The following is a 22,930-nucleotide window of genomic DNA, read 5'->3' as shown; positions in this document are numbered from 1 at the left end:
GCTAAACCAGCACCAACTGTCCCCCAGAGCAGCGGCCCGTATTTGTATCAGTGTCCAGTACGAGCCTGCGGTTGCTGGTCCAATGGCAATGCTTCGGCGTTCGGTGCAGGTGTGGTGTTAAATGTTGTAAGCATTGTGTGGTGAGTGATCTGTGCTGTGACATGTTATTCTATATTCTGGCAAAATGGCAATTAACAATGATTAGTCATGTGGAAAGGCTAGGGGATTATTAAGGGGACAGCTGGGGAAGGGTTGACCGAAAGGTCGGTTTGTAAATCTCTGCTACTCTATGTTGTCGTTGGTTGGGGATATGTTCAGCGGCGACTGTCACTAAATTACTAAATACTGATACAACAAGTACCGTTCCACTGACCACTAATTCTGGCTTCAGCTTCCCGGAATCCCCTCCTGTCTACGGAGGAAAGCTGTAAAAGTAAAAGTTGAAAAAAAAAGAAGAGAAAATTCCTCCGGACAGACTAGTAGACAGGTGTCCAGGGCCGGGCCCAGGGGAGGGGACACTTATAAACAATGATTTGAAAAAAAAAAAAATTCAAATAGTCTATAGGTCTAGAGAGAGGAGAAAACAGGGAAAGAAAAACAAAACAAATAAAACAAACATACAAAACATAAAGTTATAGGCCGAACATGTTAGATCTTAACTATACACAGCCCAGTCGCTGTACGTAGGTACGTAGTCGACGTTACTCGCACAGCGTACTTACAGCGTCTGGTCGGGCTAGTTAGATGTAAACCCCAGCAGTATGTTCATAGATACAAGATAATATTAGAAGGCTAACATAAGTTTCAGAGTGTGCATGCAAGCAGCGTATGCCGCAATCATGGTGCTCCCGAAGAGTGAGCTGTTCTGAGCAATGACGTGAAACTCATTGTCAATACCCCAACGCCTGATGACTGCTTTGGTTCTATAACTTTATGTGATTGATTGAAAAAACAAGCTGAGTAACTTAAACTTGTAGTACGGTATATTAAAGTATGTCCTGTGATTTTGGTGGAATTTGTGTTTGTGGAATTCAAGATACATAGACCCCTACATTCATATGAAAATAATTTTAAGTGTCATTTGAAGGATTCAGGTCATGGGGTCATAGGGCCTAAATGTAAATATGGAAACAAAATCCAAATCATTCTAATTCTAATAGGCTTTATAATGCAGCAGGGCAAATCCGCGGTAACGGAATTACAAATCAGAGAATTTTGGCTCATATTCTTTCACCCTGTATACAGGATTGATTACTTTGCCTTCTCTTGATACATTTAAAAGATGCAGAGGTACTCACACTGTCACCCCAAATACAAATTTGTTAAATGTTCTCACTTGGTTGGTTACAAAGGAGGTCTATGTGCGATGGTAACGGAATTACCAGAGAATTTAGTCACAACTTCAACTCTGACTTTGGGAGTTGTTTCTCTGAAATCTATAACACATACACTGTAGGTTGTTGTCTGATTTCATCTTTGATTGTGTTGACTTCAATTCAGTTGTATTGTTTTTCAAATATTTCATCACATTTTCCAAGCAGCACGCTTTTTCCCTGTAAAGTCAGTGGTAACGGAATTACACAAATGGTAACGGAATTACGCCTTCTGAAATACACTGGAAAAAATACATATTCTTGGTACTCATGTATTCTGAAATGTCTTGATAAAGATTGTTTAAGCCTTTAGCTATAATATAACCACTAAAGAAGTACTCTCTAGCCTTTGACCTTGAACTGCTACAAGTGTATAGGTGCCAAATGAGTTTTTATTGTCAAAAAACATAAAATGTTCATGCTACACGTGTAACTACTGTGATTTGAAGTCGTAACTATGTCAATCAAGATCTCGTAACTTCTAAGTACCACATCCATCAAAATTTGTCTACTTTCAAGTTAAGAATTTCACACTCTGCAGGTAAATGACATCTAAGACACATGGTAACGGAATTACGCTAGAATAGCCCTACACAAGTACAATTCTATAAATCCAGTCAACAATACTCAAATTTTCTTGTATTTCTTTTGTTGATATCATGCAAGACAGATTTCTCTGTTTTCTTCTTCCTAAATATGCCAATAATTGACAATATATGTGAATTACTTACAAGTATTGTACATAAATATTATGTGCACATGCATAAGAAAATAATGAAAAACTGTCCGGATTGACACTGAATTTAAATCTAAATCATAAAGTGCCAATTTACAGTGCAAGAGCACAGTGTGCAGCCCCATCATTGAACACAATGTTTAATATTAAGTATTTTATGAACACTAAAGATGCTTGAAACTTTTAATTTGTTAAGTGAAAAGATGCAGTTGTGGTTCAATGACAAATATAACAAATTACAATTCAATCATAAATAGAAAATAAAATTTTCTTATATGATTATGGTACTGCACCAGTGCTTAATCATTATTATCTATGTTGTGGCATATATTAATCACTAAAAACTTGTGACATTTTACTAATAGCTGAAGTTGCCCCCTGGTATATAATGTAGTGCATAATTTGATAATTCCCTTTAGTCCTACTTAAGCCCACCAAAATAAAATGAACTAAACTAAAAGGAAATAGAAAACAGCAAAATAACTTTAACAAACTACAACTTTTTGAACCATTAGAGTGAGTCCACCAAATTCTGTTACAGTAATTCATAGAAAGGTAAGAGGGCCTCATCTGCAGCTCACTGTGTTAGAGTTAGATTAATCAACCTGTGAATAATGTTAGTATTTACTTCTGACCACACAAAATTTCCAAATGACGTCTTCAGAAACACAATCATGACTTGGCCTATAATTTTCCTACAAGTTTCCTGTCTTTGTCTTTCTTCTTTGACTTTGTCTATTTTCTCATCCTGAGTGTTGCCATATATTTACTCACAAGAAGTGTGCATCTTCTCTTTTGCGGTAAGTTGTATTTTGACTGCCTGAAAGCAAATTATAAAATACACTGTAATGGCACTTGTATGAAAGGAAACTGGATTGTACAGCAAATGGTAACATGAAGAGTAAAGGTAGAAGCAGAAGCCCATTGACTTTAATATTTAAAATCTTCTTAGGATGGGAAAGTATAGGACTAAATGTTACATTTTAGAGCTGTATCACAATTACTGAATGGGTAAATGTTCATCACAAATGGTGTTTTTGTCTTCATTCCTTTTAAAAAGAAAGGATTAAAGAAAAATTTCAAAGGGTAGCAGATGCTCTGTATCAAATGGGCATGAAAATCAAAATAATGTCTCTGTGGAGGAAAGATCTAAGAAACAAATGAAAGAAGGTCATAGTCATACACTTACCATTAAAGATAAAGGACTTGAGGATGAAAACATGACATGTTCAATAAAAGGTCAGACTATCGACTTGGTGATAATAAAGCCTTTAGCATACAGAAAGATCAAAGGTGTCACATTCAGTGGGCATCCCGTGTCAAGTAATGACTTCTATCACATTGTGTATGATCCTTCTCTTAAATTCTTGATCTTTCCTCACAAAAATTATCCTGTTCATTTCTCTCTGTCAGTAGCAGTGCTCTCTTTTCCTATTAAATAAATTTTATGTCCTTCCTCTTCTTTGTAACTTTGTTCAATTTATGCTGCATCACACCCATTCAATAGTCCCTCATCACTATACTTAGATTTTGTATGAAACCATGGACTTTTTAGCAAGAAAATATACAAATTGATATCTCAAAATTCAGTATGATTTTTAACATTTGAGAATGAGTATCTGTAGCAAACCTTATAAAGTTATCAGTTAGCACAGTCTCCATGTACACGTGTAGTTCTTGTACATGAGAAAATGTGAAGGAAGGGAGGAGACTTTCAGCACAAGAAGTCTTGTCAAGCGTGTACCCTGATGTCAGGACTCACTGTCAGAGGCATCCAGCTACACTATGCTGAGTCATGTCAGTGTATCATACCATACATATATTTCAACTTTCACTCCTTTACTGCCAATCACCAACACTGTTAAGCTCAATAATAATGCCCTGAAGCTATTTCATGAACAGTTCACATACATATTGGCATGAAAGTAGGATATGTCATTCTCTTCCATATTAGATGTGTGTGTAATTCCGTTACCATGTAATTCCGTTACCACAATTACAGAAGAACTGAAGGAGATATTTCACAAAATGTTTTGTGACTTTTCAGGGAGTCACATGTAGAGAAAAAATTTACAAGTGGAGAAAAAATCAGTGATTAGTTTGTTCAGGAGAAAACTTTTTTCAATTTTATGGTAACGGAATTACGTCAATTTGTCAGTAGATTTTGAACATTTCTCCAAAAAATATCATAATGAGAGTGACTGAATGCTTCATTAAATGTGATTGTTGAAGCATAGGAAGAAAGATGTGGAAGTATGGATAGAGCAGAGAGATATTTAAATTGTTTCATTTTAAATTTTCATTTAATATTGTAAGATTTTAGATAAATACAATAAATAGTCTTCCAACTTTAAAAGTGTGTACAACAAAAACGAGGAAAGTTATTGGTAAAGGGTTTTTTGTTTCCGTAAATACAACAATCCGTCTGTACGGGAAACTGAAATTTCAGAGCATTTACTTAACTTTGAATTTTGCTGTTTTTGCCCTTCCCATACGGAATTGCCCAGCAATACCACCACATCAGTGGAGTTTGATGAAAATCAGACAATCCATTGAAAAGTTATGAAGTTTTAGAGAGTTTCAGTGTGGCCATCACTGCATGAGAAGATTACAATGGAAACTTGGTACAAATATGTATAATGAGATCCTTGGAACCAAGACAATTTGTTCTTTGCATCAGATTTTTTTTTTTTTTTTGTAGCTAAGCAGGTGTCAGTAAACATTCACACACACAAAAAAATAATAATTCATTAGGACCAGAGACGTACTAGTTTGTAATATCAGGTATTTTGTTTTATCAGATCTCTTTATACGGTACTGGTATCAAGTTTCCACTGTACAATAGTTTATAAATGTCATGCATTGATGATGATACAATTAAAGAAAATATAAAGAGAATTTATCATATAATTCATTTATCAAGGAAAATGAAAAAGCACTTGACTGACCTCTTTCTGAAAACAGGGTGGTATAATTTACCCTTAACACATTTCAGTATCATATGTTATGCAATGTGACTTTACTTGATTTGAAAGGAAGGCATATTGCTTAGAGCAGAGATATTCATGTACTTGTGCCTGAATCTTGGTTCAACCAGATCTTCGGCTGAAGTGGAAAGATATACAGCTACTGACTATAACCACACAGAGCAGACCCAACTGGTAGTGGTACTCATGATGGACAAGAACCCGAAATATGATGAGGAGTCGAGTTGGAGGAGAAAGGGCAATACTGAGTACATGTATATGGACATTTCCTTGTAAGTGTGACTTTAAAATCATTACGTAAATCTTACATGATGAACCTGCAAGGCTTTACTATGTATTTAAAAAGAGTTCCTTATGTACTACCACTCTAAAGCTCTAACACCAACTCCAACCCTATAATTCCTTTACCTTGAAAGAGTAAAGAAATGTTGATAACTGCAGTTTTCATCATAATACCAGGTTTATGTCTTTATCCAATTTATTGCTAAAAAATTCATTATTACTTGTAGGATTGATTTTATTATGAAGGATATGGACCTTGTGTCACATTCAAAGCCATAAAGTATCTTCAATTCATGTGATGTAAACTTCATTACACTTGATTTTCTTTTTGCATTGAAATTATATAAAGATTTGCATGGTTAGTCATCTACCAGTAAATGAATGTAACTGTGCATCTTTGACTAGAAGTACAATTGTACTACAATGTTAGGGAGAACACTACAGAATGACTAGACTGGAAAACTTGAAATGGATAGATTCTGGTCAAATATGTTAATCCATCATCAACCATCCATGATGACCTTTGAACTCCACACGGGTATGATTTGGTAGTTGCACAAATAAGTGTACATGGTCTTTGGCATTTTATTGGAGGAACGTTCAATTTTTTTGTGGTATTATGTTCCATATTATAAAAAAAACAAAACAAACCATGAGGTGTAGATGTTCTTTATGAATGCTAGTAACCACTTTGTAAGAAACATTGTGAACAGTTTATTCTTGAAATAGATATGAACATGTGTGCCTTGTGTTAAATTGGCATGATTGCTAATTGAGTTTTTCAACTTCTAAATTATCAAGTACACTTGTAATTCTTTCGAAAGAAGCATGATCTGGATATCATGATCTAGACTGACAAAAGGAACGATGGTGATATCTTGTCTTTAAATGACTTGTATATATTTATGATCTATTAATAAGAAATATATCAATAATACATGGGGTTGCAACCTTTTTGAAATGCAGTTTGACTTATATGAGCTTCTATACTCTTCGTTGCAATAGCTAGTATCTTGTGATAATTGCACTAAAATGATAAAAACCATGTACAGGAAGTTGAATATCTGCCTGATATTTGCTATGTGGCAGGTAAGAAATGAGTGAATTTGAAATTATTCTATTATTTTCCTTTTTATGTGTGTGTGTGTGTGTAAGAGAATTTGAAGGGACTCCACCAGAGATTGAAGATGCAGTCTTCAAGTACATTCTCACGCTGGCTCTAAGGCAACTTCATGGCGACATCGGAGCAGCCATGACGTTAGATCTTTTGAGATACCAGCCAGACGACCTGCGGGCAATCCTCAGATTTCATCACAGGTAATCTGTCGTCAGTACAGGGGATCCTTGTTATAACAAGGTCGGATATGGCGAGGTAATGTTATGTAACAAGGACATTTCAGTGGTTCCCTAGCAGCTTGTTATCAAGAGGTCCCCCTGTATATCTTTCTCTCCGAAGTTATTTGATTTCATGCATTAAAGGGGTGTGCAGGATGACGTGATGACCTGGAAGTGGCTTTGTTTGGACAGAAGTCTGCACAACAAAGTGAAAGCAGAGTTCTATTGATATGCCTGCAGAACTGTTGATTTTCACTCTAAAATGTACACATATGCATAAGAAATGTCTGAAATAATGCTGTGATAATACAATATCAGTTGGGCAATGGCAAAAAGGTGAAATATTAGCCAAAAAGGTTCACTGAAAGTACTACATTTTAGATTATCAACAATTGACAAATCGGGCAACAGCAGTATCCCCTGGATCTTATGGGCTGGATTGAATAACATGCAGTTTGTTGGAAAATGATTGCTAGAGCACATTCGATCATCATGTAAAGTTCTTCCTACCTACAACTGATGGGGAGAGTGCTTCAGGAATAAAAGTTGTGTACTACCAGTACTTTCAAAATTATTTTACACCTTTGATCTCAAAATACTCCAAATCAACTCAAATCCTGGCAAATCAGGAGGAGGAAAGAAGACTATTAAGTGTTTGTTTGTTTGTTTTGGGTTGTTGTTGTTGTTGTTGTTTTTTGAACGAATGTTTAAAGCTAAAAAGTGAATTCAGGGAAGTGCATAGGCCAGGACATTTTCTGTATTGAAATGAGATGTAGATGTGTGTGTTGAACATCCACATAATGGGATATCTTCATCTTTACAGTGGACTGGTGAAACTCTGGAGTGCATTGACCATGTACGGGTACTACAATGACCGGAGATGTGTCTTCATTGTACACAAGGTGAGCGGCTACCATGATAGTTTTCTATGGAAGCAGAGTCATGACCTTTTCGCTGCCTTACTATAAAAAAATTCTGCTAAAATTTAACAGCATTTGATATCTGTACAATTCATACAGGAAATATTCCTCAAGAGGATATGTGATAAATCAGGTTTGCATTTTGCCTTGCCTGCGATTCAGTGTATGGTGAATGCATTTGCAGCTGGTAGCCACTTTGTGAATGGGAGCGAGCAAGGAACTACCATTGGCTAATTGCACCAGCAATCTGTGTGACAGTGTTTTAAGTAATTAATGAAATTAATGGGCAGCTGAGAGAAATTTGACAAAGCATTCACATGCAAAAACAAAATTTGAAGTGATAAGGAAAGTGTGCATAATTTTTCTTTTGTCCATCCCCTTATAACTTGCTTTGAAAGTTGTAATTGAAATTGGTACAATTTGGTCACAAGTAGGCTGTAATGGTAACCACTTTATAGCCACGCCCATCCACCCCCCCCCCCCCCCCCCCCCACATGCCATCATGACCTGCTCTATCACGCATTTTATTTTGTTTCTACATTTACAGGTGTCCCCACATCTCTCCTCACTGGCTGTGGACAGCAGGCAAGGGGTCCTTGAATTACTGAGCGGCTGTGGTTGAGGAAAAGAACAGTGCCCTCATGCTCATTTGCAAGATTGACTTCATTAAAAGAGAGGATGCTTGAAAGTTCTGTTGACACACACATTTTCAAGACTATTATATGCTGCTGATGTGATTAGCCTCGTGCATTTCGCAGAAAGGTGTGGAGCTTGCCGAGTTCACATCGCATTGGCTAAGAGAGTGTGATGAGTGAGAAGACTTTATACATGCAGTCACAAGATCAAGAAAATTAATTTCAGGTGGTTGCAGACAATTCTTCCACATATTACTGGTATACAGTCACTTAATATGAGTTATGCCACATTCTTCAAGAGATCCAAAGTTTTGAACTAGGATGTATTTTCTTCATGAAATATACAGTATAAGAAAATATGTTTTACACTGAAAAATGTTTCATTTTCTAAAACTTGAATTAGCAAGCAGAGCATATGAAAGTTTCCCGTTTTCAAACCAAGACATGACTGTTGCCTTCAAAACATATTTGTTTACTGTCCATCAGTATGTTTCTAGATCTGCAGAGGTTGGTGCCCCTAGAAATCACTATGTAACTCTTCATCACAGGGAAATTGATGTGTACTAACTGTGAAAGACTGTCTACCTTGGTAATCATTCCCTACCCCACCCCTAGTACAAGTTCCCCAACAAATTAAGAGTAAACTTACATTCACCCCACTACATCGAGGGGGTGAAAGGCATGAATGTTTCAGGCCCCTTTCCCTGTGGCCATATTGCATTCACTTTTGCATATCGACTGCTGAACTATGGATTCAGATCTCAGTAGAATTTACACAAAGGTAGAGTACGACATAGCAGTTACTGCTAGTATGGTAATAATTAGTCTGTTCCTTTTCACCACAGGTATGCTGCTATAGAGGAATTGTGTTTTGTATCACATTATCCTTTAAATTGTGATATTCTGTCATGACCTATAAACATGGGTTACACAGATTACCAGTGTAGCAACATAAGCATTGGCTCATCTATCCATATATTTGTGTCAATGTTTTGCTTTGTAAATTTAATTAATTTCATGTTATTAATTTCATAATGGGTATATGTTTTTATCTTTTATTTATTTATTTATTTTGTTAGGGGGGGGGGGTTCTATTCTACTCCATTACAGCGAATCACAATTAAAACCAACATTCTCCTGAACTTTCAGTCCTGAAGTGTATGGGCACTAGAATTCACATACAGTGTATGGGGCGTTACAGTGGATATCTGCCAAACTAATAATAAATGTGTGAAATCAAACAAATGTTTGTCAGTTATTGGACAGGATATTGTATAGTTAACACCTTGAGAGAGCCGGCTAGGTCACAGGACCATGTTACTAACATCGTACAGTCAACCTTTTAAGTCGACCTCACATAAGTTGAATAATCGCCCAAGTTGAAGGTCTTTTCAAATCCTTATCTCTTTATATTCTATTGATTTTAATCCCTCATAAGAAGCTACAGTGTATTTCTACAGTCCAAATAGATTCGACCTAGGCAAGGTTGACTGTACTGTACATTTGCTTGAGCATGTTATGTTGCTACGTTTCTACAAAAATAAATTTCAGAATGCCAATTCATTACTCATTGGTGTAGAATGGCTCGTTATAATGTTCTCAGAAGGTTGTCTTTGCTGTGGTGATGTACACTTGTGAATTGTTTTGAAATAGATGAGACCAAACTTTTTATCACTATGCTGATGAACACTTGTCCCATATATTGTTGTGAAATAGATGAGACCAAACTTTTTATCACTATGCTGATGAACACTTGTCCCATATATTGTTGTGAAATACATGTAGATTAGACATTCATCATAAAGGTACAGTATTTTGTGGTGTGTGGAAATGCCGTGTATTTTGTGATAACTGTGGGGAAAATAAGAATGTGTGAATACTGTACTTTCTTGTACTGTATTTTGTCCACAAGTAACTGAGGTATTACATGTAATGTCATTACATGTAACCAGTCAGCAAAAATTGTTGTACATGTACTAGAGAACAAAAGATTAATGGTGCAAAACTTTCCACTTGGAGAGGATGGATGAACGAATGCATGGGTCATGTTTGTGAGTACATTTGTAATAATCATACGGGGGAATCTTCATCAGAGAAGATAGAAATATGAACAGAATGCATCAGTGAAGTTTAAGGAAATTTGAACAGATTGTTACAGAAGTTAGAAATATTGATAGTTTTGGTGAACTCTATGCGCAGTCATGGCTGGATTGGAAGGTTACAACAGTTCAAAATGTCACTTTTTAAATATAAAAAGTCATCCCACATTTTCATTTTTTAGTGCTTAATTGACTTTGGAAAACAGAAGGACTAGATATCTACTACATGTACATGTATATATAATACCCTTCACATGTATGTGTCAGTAATGTATAAAGGGAAGATGCATTTTTCATTAATCATTTTATTTCTCTCTAAACTCTCATATCATTCAATTACAGTGACATCACAAATTGATGTCGACTTCTTATTTAGTCATAATGGCACATGAATGTCACCAGAACTCTACAATATTAATGTCTGAAAAGATTTCCTCAAATTCCACTGATGTGTTCTACTAATAATTTCTCATTCACTGAATCAACACATTTGGGGTGAATATCTCAACCAACTGAATAAAGAAAAGAAAAAAGAAGCAATCTGTGCTTAACTTACTTAAATGGAAGTACAGTGACTACATGAGACGAGAAATCATTCAACATACAGTAACAGGCTCACCAGCAAAAAAGATTCAAACAGGCACCTCAGATCTTTTAGCATGACATTCATAATCACTGTATTGGGATTTATTTATCTTTTATTTTATCATTTGTGTGTGTGTGTGTGTGTGTGTGTGTGTGTGTGTGTGTGTGTGTGTGTGTGTGTTAGGTTTCGTCTTGGCACATTTCATTGGCAGATAACATCGTACCTCAATTACAATTGTATGGGTTCATCTTGGTAGCACAAAGTGTTTATATAAAAACAGATAAGAATTGAAGTACATGAATTGTAGGTTGCTGGCTCTAGGAGAATAAATGAATTCATTTTCCTCTCGCATGATTGAGCAAAGCTGGCAACATTCACACATCAAAATTCTGACTAGTCTGAGATTTCGATAAGCAACAACTTGAATGCTACAAGTTCTCAATGGGTAGTAATTCCCCACTAAGGGAGGCATATATAAAGATAAAACCCTCTGTTGGGACATGAAGAGACATTTGAATTTTCAGGGAGACTCCTGCAAAATCAGGTATACTTGTCATTTCTGAGTGTCTCACCCCACCACCTCCCCCTCCCCCTCCCCCCAAGAAAAGTGTGCACCCACAACCAAAATATTTAGCTGCTACTGTGGAATGAATTTTTTTTTTTTAAACCATAAATACATCTTTTTTTTTTGGGGGGGGGGGAAGGGGGGTTCCCACTTTCGTCCTATTCAAACTCTTAGCCAGGAGACTTGATACATGAGACTTGTGACACTTCCTATACTTACACATCCCTTAGAAAACTCAATTTCATTCAACCTTGCCAAGTCTTATCACTAAGATTTCTATGAGTTCCCATTAAAGTGAAGCAAACAGAAGCCTTTAATGAACCACACTTCAGTTGACCTTTCACTGACATGCAATCTACAGATTTGCTAGGACAGTTTTCATTACAAGCACATCGAAGTAATGCCATCCAAACAGTCTCATGAAGTGACAATCCCTTGGTCCAGGGCAATCTAACTCTCCAAAGATAGGATTTGAAAGTATGATTTGGCAGTGGTGTCATGTTTGATCACCTAAATCATACAGTTCCATCAATTCTGTGATGATTCCTTGAATGATGTCTTCATCAATGTCATCAGAAAAAGCCTGCAATAAAATAAGTGAACGAAAAAATTATATATACCAGGAAAGTCTGTTGTTAGCTCATTAGGTTTGAATGAAATCGGAGTGAGTAAACTCTCATGTTTATCTATTTGAATTTAATGAATTTGCATCTGTACACTGTTTTTTTCCAGGCATTGTTCACATATGTACAAGCAACATATTTTTAGAGTTGGATAATCTAGCTTCTCGGTAGTAAAAGACAGCTAGACTCAAAGAAAAATATGCTACTCCATGCATTATTGTAATTGTGGAATTGGAAAAAGTGAATGTCTTCATTAAAAAAAAAAAAAAAAAAAAAAAAAATACTATTCTGAAAGGCTTCCCCCCCCCCCCCTCCTGGGATTAACTACATTGGATATAACATTTCTGTTTACCAGGTAAATAGAAAGTTTTTATGTCTTTCATGTCAAAATGTTTCATTTCTCACTTTGCACAATAGTAATAACACAAAGTCATTAAGTATTCAAAAGCATGGCAAAAATTACCCTGAGATTTTTTTTGAAGTGCTCCTCCAAAACATTGGAGGAATGAAACACAAGCTATTATAATTCATTCAATCACAATACAATAATTACCAACAAAGTTAGCATTCCATAAGACAGATCATAAATTTTGTGTTGCACAGTAAACCTTCTAAAAAAAAAACCATGATTATCATCAGCATTATGCAAGTATACAGCCTACCTTCCACCATGGGACCTTGGCTTCGGTATTTAGTGGCACTTCCAGACCATAGCACTGCAGAGAGAAGTACAGTACTGCCACTGCCATGTGCTGGGGTTTGGTCCTCAGCCCGATGTCACCATGGTAACTGTCACGCAGCATGGCCCATGCCGTCCTGCATACAGGTGTCTGCGTCCAAGTCGCCGGGTCAAACCAGTCGGCCATTGACTTCAGATAGTGCACAAGATATTTGTGCGGTAGGTCACCTACCTAATGAAAACAAATATACACAATGGTACAAAATATACACATTCCAATTCACATAATCAATGATTAGAGAAGGAATATGAGTAATGAACATAGTGTCAGCTGAGAACAAAATGTACATTTAGACCATATAATATTAAGGAGTTACCCCTTTGTGCTTCAAAATCAATTTTAAAGTCTGGGCTTTGAAACAAAGGCAAAAAGTCAGGCAGATCTATAATTAATGCATATTTTACCCAACAACAGATCTTACTGACAAATGCATTTTGAATTCACGTCATGTACTTTTTTTTCCCAAATGAAAGCACATCGCACAAGTGGCTGTACATTATGTGTGCATGTGTCTGAAATGTTGAAGCAATTGTTATTGTTTTACTGTTTACAGACTGTTTCCCACCACACAGAACAGTTTCATGAATAATTTGTGGAATAAAATCATATCATCCTACACATTTATATTACTACCTACCTTTGGGTTGTATTTCAGCATGCGGATGAGAAGAAGCTCACAGTTCACAATGCTGTCTCGCAATTCCCAGTAATGTTTCCCGACTTCCAAAGGTGTACCATCTTTGTGCAAGATTCTACAAATAAACGACAGTTGCAAGACTAATTATGTGACAGACTTCATATGTGTCAATATCATAGCATTTACTAATTATTCAGTGCAATCTTTTATCAAATAAACTGAAGAAGTAAAATGTGAGTTTTTTTTTTTGCTCATCCGTGAGAATACATATTAGGCAAATATCAGAGTATAACACTGGAAATTTTGATAATACTGTTTTCATTGTTCTAAAGTAAGAGGAGCAAAAGCACCTGAAATAGGAGGAGTAACATCACTGAAAGGACTCATTTTGCTCATATTGGATGAACTTTACCCACCTGTAGCAAACATTGACAATGTCCCTCAGCTTGATGTGCTGTTCCTCCACCTTTGTTGCTAGGTAGATTGCTGTGGCTCCAATCAGGAAAGGGTCGTAGTCACTGAGCCGACACTCGGCGAAGAAGCGATGGTAAATGGAGCAGGCTGATGCCAGTGTCACAGACTCGAGATGAAGTTTGATTCCGGCTTCCATCATATATTGAAGAACCTGCATACCAGGTACAAACCACAACATACCATATCATACCAAATTGTAAAACAAGAGATTTATATGGAGATCAAGAGCTTAATTCAAATTGAGCTGAGATTTAACAAATTAAAGAGATCTTGTCATTCATTAAACTTAAACAGGTAAGCAATTTGAGCCCTGGATTTTACTGCATATTTACTTCTGATATTGGCAGACCTTTCATCCACTTGACACAATACCCTGTCGCACAATTTGAAATATACTCAATGAAACATCTACAATCTCAGTCACAATGAGACTATCAACACACAAATTAGTTGTCTAGGTGCTTTGATATAGAATCTGCCACGCTGTTATTTGTTTCTGTTCTTTCCTTTCTGGAGATTAGAGTATAAATATAACCATAAAACAGAACCCGTGTTTTATTCCCTTTTTGAAGTTCATATGCAATATTTATAGTATGCAAGGAAAACATCCAACTTCCTTACTGTACCCACCTTGAAGTGCCTTTTCTTGACCTCTTTATGTCTCTCTGGACATCCTGTCTCCATCTTACGCTCTTCAGTCTTTGTCACTTGCACTGAGTTTTTGATACTACTCATGACAGCTGCCGACCTAACATAAAAACAAAGGAGTGAGTTAACACCCTGCCTGATATGGGAAGATGAAGTTGAATATTGTGTAGAATTTCAGAACAGCAATGCTGGGCCAGCCTAAATTCACCCCAAGTGATTACCACATCTCAAATCATATGCCACCATATGGCTACTACATGTAAACAATTACATCTACTGCACTGGTGCTTGGTAATGATGGACCTGAATACAGAGGCTTAAAGCCTGCATTCAGTAACATTCAACATCCATAGGTATCCATTTGGGTAGGTAGGTAGATTAATCTTGTACAGTAATGTGCCGACAGTTTGACCTGCATTGTGTTAAAGAGTCTAGAAGACTTAAGATTTTGATGCCCGATAACCGATGCCCAATACCTAATGCCCGATACCGGATGCCCAATACCACTACGTACTAGACCGAAAATCCTACTATCCACAGCCTGAACGAACGTATAGTATTTATACAGCGTATACAATTATACAAGGCATGCATGATACTTGGTAGCGCTATCATCAAGCTGCAGCCACTGATCTCTTAACTGTTTACAGGAAATATTTCCTGTAGGGCCTAGAGTAGTGACTGCCGCTGACTGCTGCTGCGCTGCACCGGTCTGGCTGGCTGGCTGGCTAGCTGGCTGGCTGGCTGGCATGGCCGGCCACATCACCATCCATTGAGGGGTGGGAATGCGCGTGCACCAAACCCGAGGCCTCAGGTTAGAAAGTATTCTGTATCTCTGAGAAAACTTGCATTGCAACACAGCCAACAGATGAGAAAGTTTGTGACAAGAAAAAAAAAAGTGGGGAGAAATGACGATGAGAATGATTTTTTGCGAATAGAAAATAAAGTAGTTCAAACTTTCCATCGTTGTGATGTTCAAGTGTCAACAAATTTACGCAATGATAATTTTTGTAGATAGACCCCTAACTAACAGTTACATTGGAATTGCTTTATGTGTTTGTGTGTTAGCTGTAGCTGTATCTGTATCCAGCGACTGGGCGCATGGGCCGGGGCGCGTGTTTTTTTTAGACGGCACAGATTGGGGAAACTAAAAATCTATCGGGGACCCTATCCCTAAACCTAACCCTAATCCTAATCCTAACCCTAACCATCAAACCCTAACCCTAACCCTAACCCTAACCCCAACCCTAACCCTAACCCTAACCCTAACCATAACCATAACCAAAAACCCTAACCCAACGTTTTTCCCATAGGTTTAACACGCGCCATGCCCCAATCTGTGCCGTCTTAAAAAAAAACGCGGCCGGGGCCACGCGGCGCGCCTGTACGTGTGGTTGTATGTAAGAACGTTATCTCATGATCTATACACTGCCTTTTTGGCAACATGCTTTGCTACGTATGGGACTGAAATACTGGCTACGAGCCCATCTAGCTTTGAATAAAAAATCTTTTAACTTTGACTAAATTTGATATAGCAGCTTAAATCTGTCATTGATTTATTAATAGTAATCACACGCGAACACTGCTATCTCTATACTACAATTTACATACTTACATTTACAATATTGTGGAGAAATCAGTCACCGATGTTGGGGCTCGTCTGCCGATATTTGTGCAACACGCATGCGTACAACAAATTCGTTCAAAATAATCACGCGAAATAATTTGAACGCAAGAAGACGCCGACTTCTTGTTTATAAGTTGGACAAAGTGATAAAAATCAACAATATGGCGAGCGTATTGGTAAGAGCAAGTATTTACCCGTATTGGTATTGTTCTACATGTTAAATTCACCGAATAGCTACTAAGCACTTCAATGTCCTCTAATCCACAAATTTAGTGGCTATGCGGAAACCGGCAAGTCACCAGAATGCAGACGTGTATTAGCCCCATCTACTGTAATCTGTGTAGTTGTGTACTGTACTTGGCTTGGCCTGGGCCCGGGTGCAGCCAATAAATAATTTTGCCAAGCCAAGACATAATGTCCTCTGTGATACTGCCAACACTGGAAACTAGTTGAGAGTGAGACTCCCATAGGCCAATGCTATAATTTAGGAGTTAAAATGAGTGAGATCAATAGTAATGCATGCAAATGAAATAAAGTTTTAGAATGAAAAAGGACCAAAATGTGTGAGTTTCATGCTCAATGTGCGAGAGTTGGCAGCCCTTGATAAGTTCACCTTCCCAGACATGTGGGTTGAATGAATGCAGCAATATTAGGAGAACACATCAATGAGAGTTTGAGGAAAATCAGACAATCCGTTCAAAAGTTAAATTTTTTTTTAAGTTTCTGCTCAGTCACGGCTGGATGAGAATAGCTTGTGGTGATGTCACATGTGTACAACTACTAGATACTACTAGACCTATATGAAGAAAGTGTTCAGAAAATTCAACATATTTTCACTTTTTTCGCATAACAAAAGAACACTTGACTTCTCTCTTTCAGAAGGCAGGGGGAATGATATTACCCTTAACATACATCAGTACCAAGTCGGAGAAGTGTGCACTTTATTCAAAAAGTAAAGTTTTGTGACAATCTCTTTTTATTTTCCTTAGACCGTCTATATCGTTGTATGCATGTGACATCGTACACCGTAGCAGTCTTCTCATCCAGCAGTGATTGCACAGATACTTTAAAAATTCATGACTTTTTAACAGATTGTCAGATTTTCCCCAAACTTTCACTAATGTGGTGTACTAATATTGTTGCATTCACTCAATCCCCATGTATATGAAGGTGGACTTGTCCTTTAATTGTTGATCCCTGCTCGTCCATTCATTTAAAATCCTGAAAGAAGGACGAAGGTCTACGACTGGTTGCGGTTCCGTTGTGTGCCAATGCACAGCACCCTGTTTGTCTCTTCTCAATCACGCCGCGCAGGGAAGGGCATTAGAGCCACCATGTAGCGTACCATATGTGCTTTCATTATGCACACTCGCGTTGACACATACACACACTGCATCCCTACGCAAAATCTCACACACATGCACACATCACAGCACCAGAACACATGCTATGGAACCCGCGGTGCCTGATAGATACTTAAATTTGCACGCACTGCTCGATTAGGGTAAAATCTCGCACTGATAATATAGGGCTATAAAGTGCACAATTACCAATTTTACTGTTTGAAATGAGAGGTGACAGAAAGCACGACAATGCTAATGCCGTAAAGAAAATATAAGGTGAATTTCACAAAATTCCATTTTTCATGAAATGTTTACATTCCATCGACTTAAAAGTAAAAGACAACATGTCACCACTAACAGTCAGTTATCAAGGTCATAGCTGTCACATGAGTGAAAAACAAGTGAAATTCTTTGTAGAGTCTACTCTAGCACAAATAATTGATTACAGGGAGCTCTCACTTTTATAATGATTTAGTAAATGCAAGCTGCCCATAATTAGACCATAACACCATCCAAAATTTGACCGCCTACTACATGCCAAAACCTATGCTTTTGCGCACAGTCAAACCTTGGCATGGGAGGTCAAACCTTGAACTGGTGCAGGTGCCAATACTTGGATTATTGACTAATAATTATCATATTGATCTATATACTGAACAAATGTATATTAAATAAGTAGGGCACACATTATCACATTAGATTTGCGCATTTACCTTCAGGGATTAATTTTTGCGTGTCCACTGTTATTTATTGTAGACATACGTTTTGTTACTGCTTGTTTAAACTCTCTCCCACAGGAGGACCCCACCCTGGAGAGAAATTACAAAGGGCACAGGGATACAATAACCAGTGTTGACTTTAATCCCAATATGAAGCAACTAGGTGAGCTTTTAGTATTATTTCTTTACACTTTTATGTGATTATCATTCAAATGACAGTTTAAATAAATCATCTCTGTTGAATTATTAGTTCAGAATCTTTTGCATAATTTCCCTCCTTTTGATCTGAATAGAATTTTTTTCCTTGTGTATGATTCATTCAACCTCCAGTGTACAGATGATACATATTTATTATTGACTGTGTTTCCCTCAAATGAACTATTTTATGGAGAATGTGTAGTACTATTAATGGCACTAAGGGCATGTTTAGTTATATTTACCCAAATAAAATGAGGTATGAAGGAATTACTTATTGTCCTTAACCCAGTGTTTTCAATGCTTGATAAGTAATGATCATATGAACATAAAGACATCTATTTTTTCCCTTTTTCTTAATCGAGTGTTTACTGGGTATTCTTTTTGTTTTCCCTTCAGATTTTTCAATATGACTCATGCTATTGCAACTGATCAACAAATTGTCCTTACAAAATAAACACTGATTATTCAGTGTTTGAACAATCTCACTAGAGTATATGTCATATGCCCATGATTTTTTTATCAAGGTTATTATTCAAACACTGAATAATTGATGCCGACAAAGGGCAATTGTCAATCAGCTGCAATTAAAAAAAAAAGAAATCGATGCAAGAATTCATCAATTTTAATCATGATTACTGTCCTTTAAATCATTTAACATAGGATGTTTCTTGTTCCCTTTGAAGCTCAAAACAAGGTACTGAAGATTTATTTTGATATAGCACAATTCTACTGACTGCAGAACATTACTGGTACTTCCATCAATATTTTGTTAACTACCCGTATTCAAACAACTTGGTGTGAGATCATTAATTCAAATGAATCATGCTCTCATCATTCTCTCTTATAAAGCCTCTGGGGGTATGGACTCCTGCCTGATGGTATGGAACTTCAAGGCTCAGATGAGGGCCTTTCGATTCGTAGGTCACAAAGATGCCGTGCTCTCTGTCAATTTCTCCCCATCCGGACACCTCGTGGCGTCGGCATCGCGAGACAAGACGGTCAGGCTGTGGATTCCCAGTGTGTGAGTCAATTGTCTTTGCAACAAAGAAATCACATTATATCGGCAAATCTAGTACCTGTATTTTATCCTTTCATGTGTTTGTCCACATGTGTATGAATTTTATTCACTCATGTTGCAGTTATATTTAACTTCATTTTGTTTCTTTTTCCTTCCATTTATGAGGATCCTGATAGGATTAGTCTTGACGATGATGCACCATTCTAAGGAGATTGAGTCTTTGCAAACAATAGGAGAAAAGAGCGTTGATGTACTTTCCCACTGCTGAACTAGAAGTTGATTCAAGAGTGAATATTTTCGTGCTGTTGTAATAGCAAATGCTTCCTTTTTTTTTTCAGACAGGTGGTGTTAGTACAAAGAGCTGGAGAATAAGCTCTTGCTTAGGGTTGAAAATTACAAATGCCCACCCATCTTATTGTCATGTCATATTTCCTTGAACTTTGAACACCATGAAGATATTAAGGTCTTAAAGGTGCATGGGCCCGGTGTTTTAGTCAAATGCGTACGCGGGCGCATGGCGCAAGTTTCCTATAGAGACCTACGCTATCGACTCCTCTTTAGCGCTTACGCTGTGGCCCACTTCCCCAAGTCCGAAGAAGTCCAATTCACTGTAGTCAGTGGTCCGATCACAGTTCGGCTCATGATTCGGCTCAGGGGGATGACAGCTCTAGCAAACTTCTTTTGTGATGTCATAATAACAAGCACATATGCACGCACCCTGGCATTACTACAGACTGCGCGATGCGCAGAGAAGACAACGAAGGCAACGTTACTTAGCAACACCTATGCACTTTACTCTTGATGACAGCTCAACTTCGGTAATCTTCGTATCAATGCTAACGGTGATCAGCAGTATCATCAACAGCGCCCTCTACACTACCGGGACTATGCACCTTTGATAATGAATTTGTTTCCTATCTTAATTTAGTTCAATTTTCTATTCAGTTTCTTCTTATACTTAACCACAAGTGATTGAATGTGTTCATAAATAATAGATAAGACATCAATCTCTTGAACTTGGAATAGGGATACATGTAGAAATTAGGATGAGAGTAAATTTGTATGTTTTTCAGATTACATTTGTATGCACAATTCAAAGCAAGCTTTGTTTTTAGATGTTCCTTTGTGTTCCAAATGATAGTATTCCTGATTTTGTTTTCTGTTTCGTACCAAATCTGTAATTCTTTAGGAAGGGAGAATCAACTGTGTACAAAGCTCACACAGCTACTGTGCGTAGTGTGCAGTTTTCCAACGATGGCCAGTTCCTGCTCACAGCATCTGATGACAAAACTGTCAAGGTAACCCATAATGGGCAATTCCGCAGTTAGAGGGACATGACCATAAAATTTCAATTTGGTTTTTTCCTTGATTTTTGTGCTTAACTTCAGAAAGAACACATTGATAATTCAGGAAAAACTATTTTTTAGGGTATCTTGATAATTTTAGGTATTGAATTCACCAATTTTGAACAAGTAATCTTTCAGATTGAATTTCATCAGCAAAATCTCCATAATGGCAAAGAAGATAGCTAGTCAAGTTAAATGCCATTTTGTAGCCACTAATATTGAATTCATAGAGGCAATGCAGTGCTTTCATGGATAGATTAAGTAAAATCAGCTTACATGTCTTCGAAATGCAAACTAGTGTGCATTTCCCCAACCATCGGACAGTCATGTAACGTTACTAACCAAAAAGTGAAATTATTCACCTCCAGAGAGTATAAAGTGTCTATGAAAGATAATATTTCAATTTTTCCTGCTGTGTCCAATGACTAACTGAAATATAGAAATAAGTATTAGTAATCATGATAGAAGTTAGAAATAACAGCAGTCAAAATGTGTAATGTTACTAACCACGTAACGTTACTAACCACAGCCTGTGTGTATTGTAACGTTGCTAACCATGAAATAAGTGAATGAGACTCCAATGGACAGGTCCTGGTCTGGCAAAATTTTGCCTGATGATAGAGCCAGATGTCAACTACAAGATTAGGTGGTCATACAGTAAAAAGATATTGGCTTCTTTTTTTAGTAAATTAATTATGCAAATTTACGCATGAAATCATATTTTCACCTATAACTCCATAAAAAAGACAGAAGGATTGCTAAATTTTTGTGTAAGAGTTCCTCAAGACACATCAAACAATTTTCTTGCAAAAAAAATAGCAAAATCAAAATCAGTTTCTTTTGTTTTTTATTGTTTTGTTAATTTCTTATGTATTTCAATGTTTTTTTACCTTTTGTTTTCTATTGTTTGTTTTTTTGCCAAAATTTGTTGCAGGCACTCTTTCAAGCTTATCTACATTACAATTGATTAATTTCACTGGTCAAAGGTTGAAACAATCTAATTAATATCAAATTAACGAAAAAACACAATTTGCATTGGAGTTGCACACGATATCATGAATTTGAGCTGTTTTCAGGTCGACATGCATTTATGCAAAACATTACATAACTGCAGAACGGTGTACCCGGACATGCAAATTTGGTCTAAAACATATGCGGGAGACTTCAATGAAAAAAGTCACGAGACGATACGGCAAAATCTTTGCGTGTTGCGGAATCGTGGCGGGAAATGTTGGGGGAGGGGGGGGGGGTCTACAGCATTCGCATCACTACAGAAGGCTCACAAGGTGCACATTGAGCGATTTTTTTTTTTTAACCACTTCCCAAGGGAATTGATGGAATCTGTGGGCCAGCAGAGCATTTTGTGTGGAAAGTAGTGTTCAAAACAAATGAGGCCATCACTTCAAATTTTCTGTCCCAATTTGAAATTATCATACAATGGTTTGTCGGGGTTAATTATGCTTCAGGTACAGCGAACAGACTTTTGTTTTCAGAACAATGCAGGGATTAGACATTCAAACTGGTCTAAAAGAAAAAAAATACATGTCTCTAGACTTGAATTCAAGACATGACTAGACATGAATTCAACTAATACACTGTATTATTTGAGTTAATGTCATATGAATTAAACTACTTTCACAATAATATAAAACATTGCATTATGCTGGATTCCCGTTGTGCAATGACTACGCACACCACAATTGGCCATACACTGTACATACTATATACCGACCGGTACATTAGTTTTTGCTCTTTGATTTCTTTCCCCTTTATTAAAGGTACTCTTGATAAGGAACACATTAACTGTTTTGCACAATAAAACAGGCTGCTTTTGTGAATTACTGTGAGTCATGATAAACAGTGATTGGCAAAGTTATGAAACTTTGGATATCACTTGACCTAGCCTTTAAAAGTGGTACTTTTTTTTTGTTTGTAATTTATGCAAACTTTTTTTCTAGTCTTTTGTAACATGTACAAGTACAAAATGGTACTATACTGCATGAGTTTGATGATTGAAATAAGAGATTTGAATGTCTTAT

At 37.0% G+C, this 22,930-nt stretch overlaps 3 protein-coding genes across 3 annotated transcripts in view; 2 read left to right on the top strand and 1 right to left on the bottom strand.

Moving 5' to 3' along the window:
* Positions 1-51: 51 nt before the first annotated feature.
* Positions 52-9,210, top strand: LOC139712835 (ribonuclease P protein subunit p14-like). Its single transcript, XM_071624626.1, has 5 exons — positions 52-140; positions 5,207-5,368; positions 6,534-6,695; positions 7,537-7,615; positions 8,181-9,210. Exons 2-5 carry the CDS (start codon positions 5,283-5,285, stop codon positions 8,253-8,255), a joined length of 402 nt encoding a protein of 133 aa, XP_071480727.1. The 5' UTR covers positions 52-140; positions 5,207-5,282; the 3' UTR covers positions 8,256-9,210.
* A 2,746-nt stretch (positions 9,211-11,956) lies between these two features.
* Positions 11,957-16,315, bottom strand: LOC139712834 (cyclin-Q-like). Its single transcript, XM_071624625.1, has 6 exons — positions 16,256-16,315; positions 14,623-14,740; positions 13,935-14,143; positions 13,519-13,633; positions 12,804-13,052; positions 11,957-12,101 (listed from the first exon to the last, which is right to left on the bottom strand). Coding segments are annotated over exons 1-6 (780 nt in total). The 5' UTR covers positions 16,258-16,315; the 3' UTR covers positions 11,957-12,014.
* A 46-nt stretch (positions 16,316-16,361) lies between these two features.
* LOC139712838 (uncharacterized) overlaps positions 16,362-22,930 on the top strand; it is a 48,362-nt gene continuing 41,793 nt past the window's right edge. Inside the window, exons 1-4 of the mRNA XM_071624627.1 lie at positions 16,362-16,443; positions 18,408-18,492; positions 19,377-19,548; positions 20,735-20,843. Coding sequence (XP_071480728.1) covers positions 16,429-16,443; positions 18,408-18,492; positions 19,377-19,548; positions 20,735-20,843 — 381 coding nt within the window. The 5' untranslated portion in view covers positions 16,362-16,428. The remainder of the gene's footprint in view (positions 16,444-18,407; positions 18,493-19,376; positions 19,549-20,734; positions 20,844-22,930) is intronic.

The sequence above is a fragment of the Diadema antillarum genome, unplaced genomic scaffold, assembly GCF_040938485.1.
Source record: "Diadema antillarum isolate AM-2024a unplaced genomic scaffold, OU_Dant_1.0 seq00001864_RagTag, whole genome shotgun sequence".
In the NCBI taxonomy this organism is placed as follows: domain Eukaryota; kingdom Metazoa; phylum Echinodermata; class Echinoidea; order Diadematoida; family Diadematidae; genus Diadema; species Diadema antillarum.
This window is presented reverse-complemented; position numbering and strand designations above follow the sequence as displayed.